At 73.3% G+C, this 569-nt stretch overlaps 1 protein-coding gene across 1 annotated transcript in view; it reads left to right on the top strand.

The window, feature by feature from the left end:
* Nucleotides 1–569, top strand: part of LOC101622143 (ADAMTS-like protein 3) — a 43,528-nt gene that overhangs the window by 39,954 nt on the left and 3,005 nt on the right. The window contains exon 16 of the mRNA XM_012732697.1: nucleotides 29–477. Within this exon, the coding sequence (XP_012588151.1) occupies nucleotides 29–477 (449 nt within the window). The remainder of the gene's footprint in view (nucleotides 1–28; nucleotides 478–569) is intronic.

The raw sequence follows: 569 nt of genomic DNA on the forward strand, positions 1-569 counted from the left end.
CCCCCCGTCGGAGGCCTCGCTCAAACAGGGCGTGGACAGCATGGACACCGCCCCGCTCGACCCGCTGGTGGGCAACGTGAGCCGGCTCCTGGCGGCCGGGGCGGTCAGTGATGATGACCTGGCCTCCCAGCTCGTCCACCAGCTGGTGGCCAGCCTCCCCCACGCGCCACCTGCCCGCCCACCCCCGCCGGGCGGCCAGGGAGAGGAGCCGCCCGCCGCCCAGCTGCGGGGTGCCCCGGCACTGGGGCCCCCGATCCCTCGTGGGAGAGACTCGGGCAGGCCGAGGGGGCCCATGCTGAGGCGGGCGCGCCAGCGCCCCTCCGTCGCCTTCAACAGGACAGTCCACTCCAGGACCAAAGCCGCAGCGTACATCACGGGAGCCACACGGGTCATCAGCCTCCTGTGTGAGCTGGCCACCCCCGGCGAGGCCACCTACGGCTGGACGAAGGACGGAGTCGCGCTGCAGGCCTCCGGGAGGCAAGTCCAGCAGGAACGTCCAGCCAGCTGCCCGGGCCACCCTGCAGGACGCTCACGTTCCTCCTCCTCAGTCCCAGCAGGGCTCCTGGGGG

This window comes from Condylura cristata, unplaced genomic scaffold (assembly GCF_000260355.1).
Source record: "Condylura cristata isolate star-nosed mole 26May11 unplaced genomic scaffold, ConCri1.0 scaffold00035, whole genome shotgun sequence".
Classification (NCBI taxonomy): domain Eukaryota; kingdom Metazoa; phylum Chordata; class Mammalia; order Eulipotyphla; family Talpidae; genus Condylura; species Condylura cristata.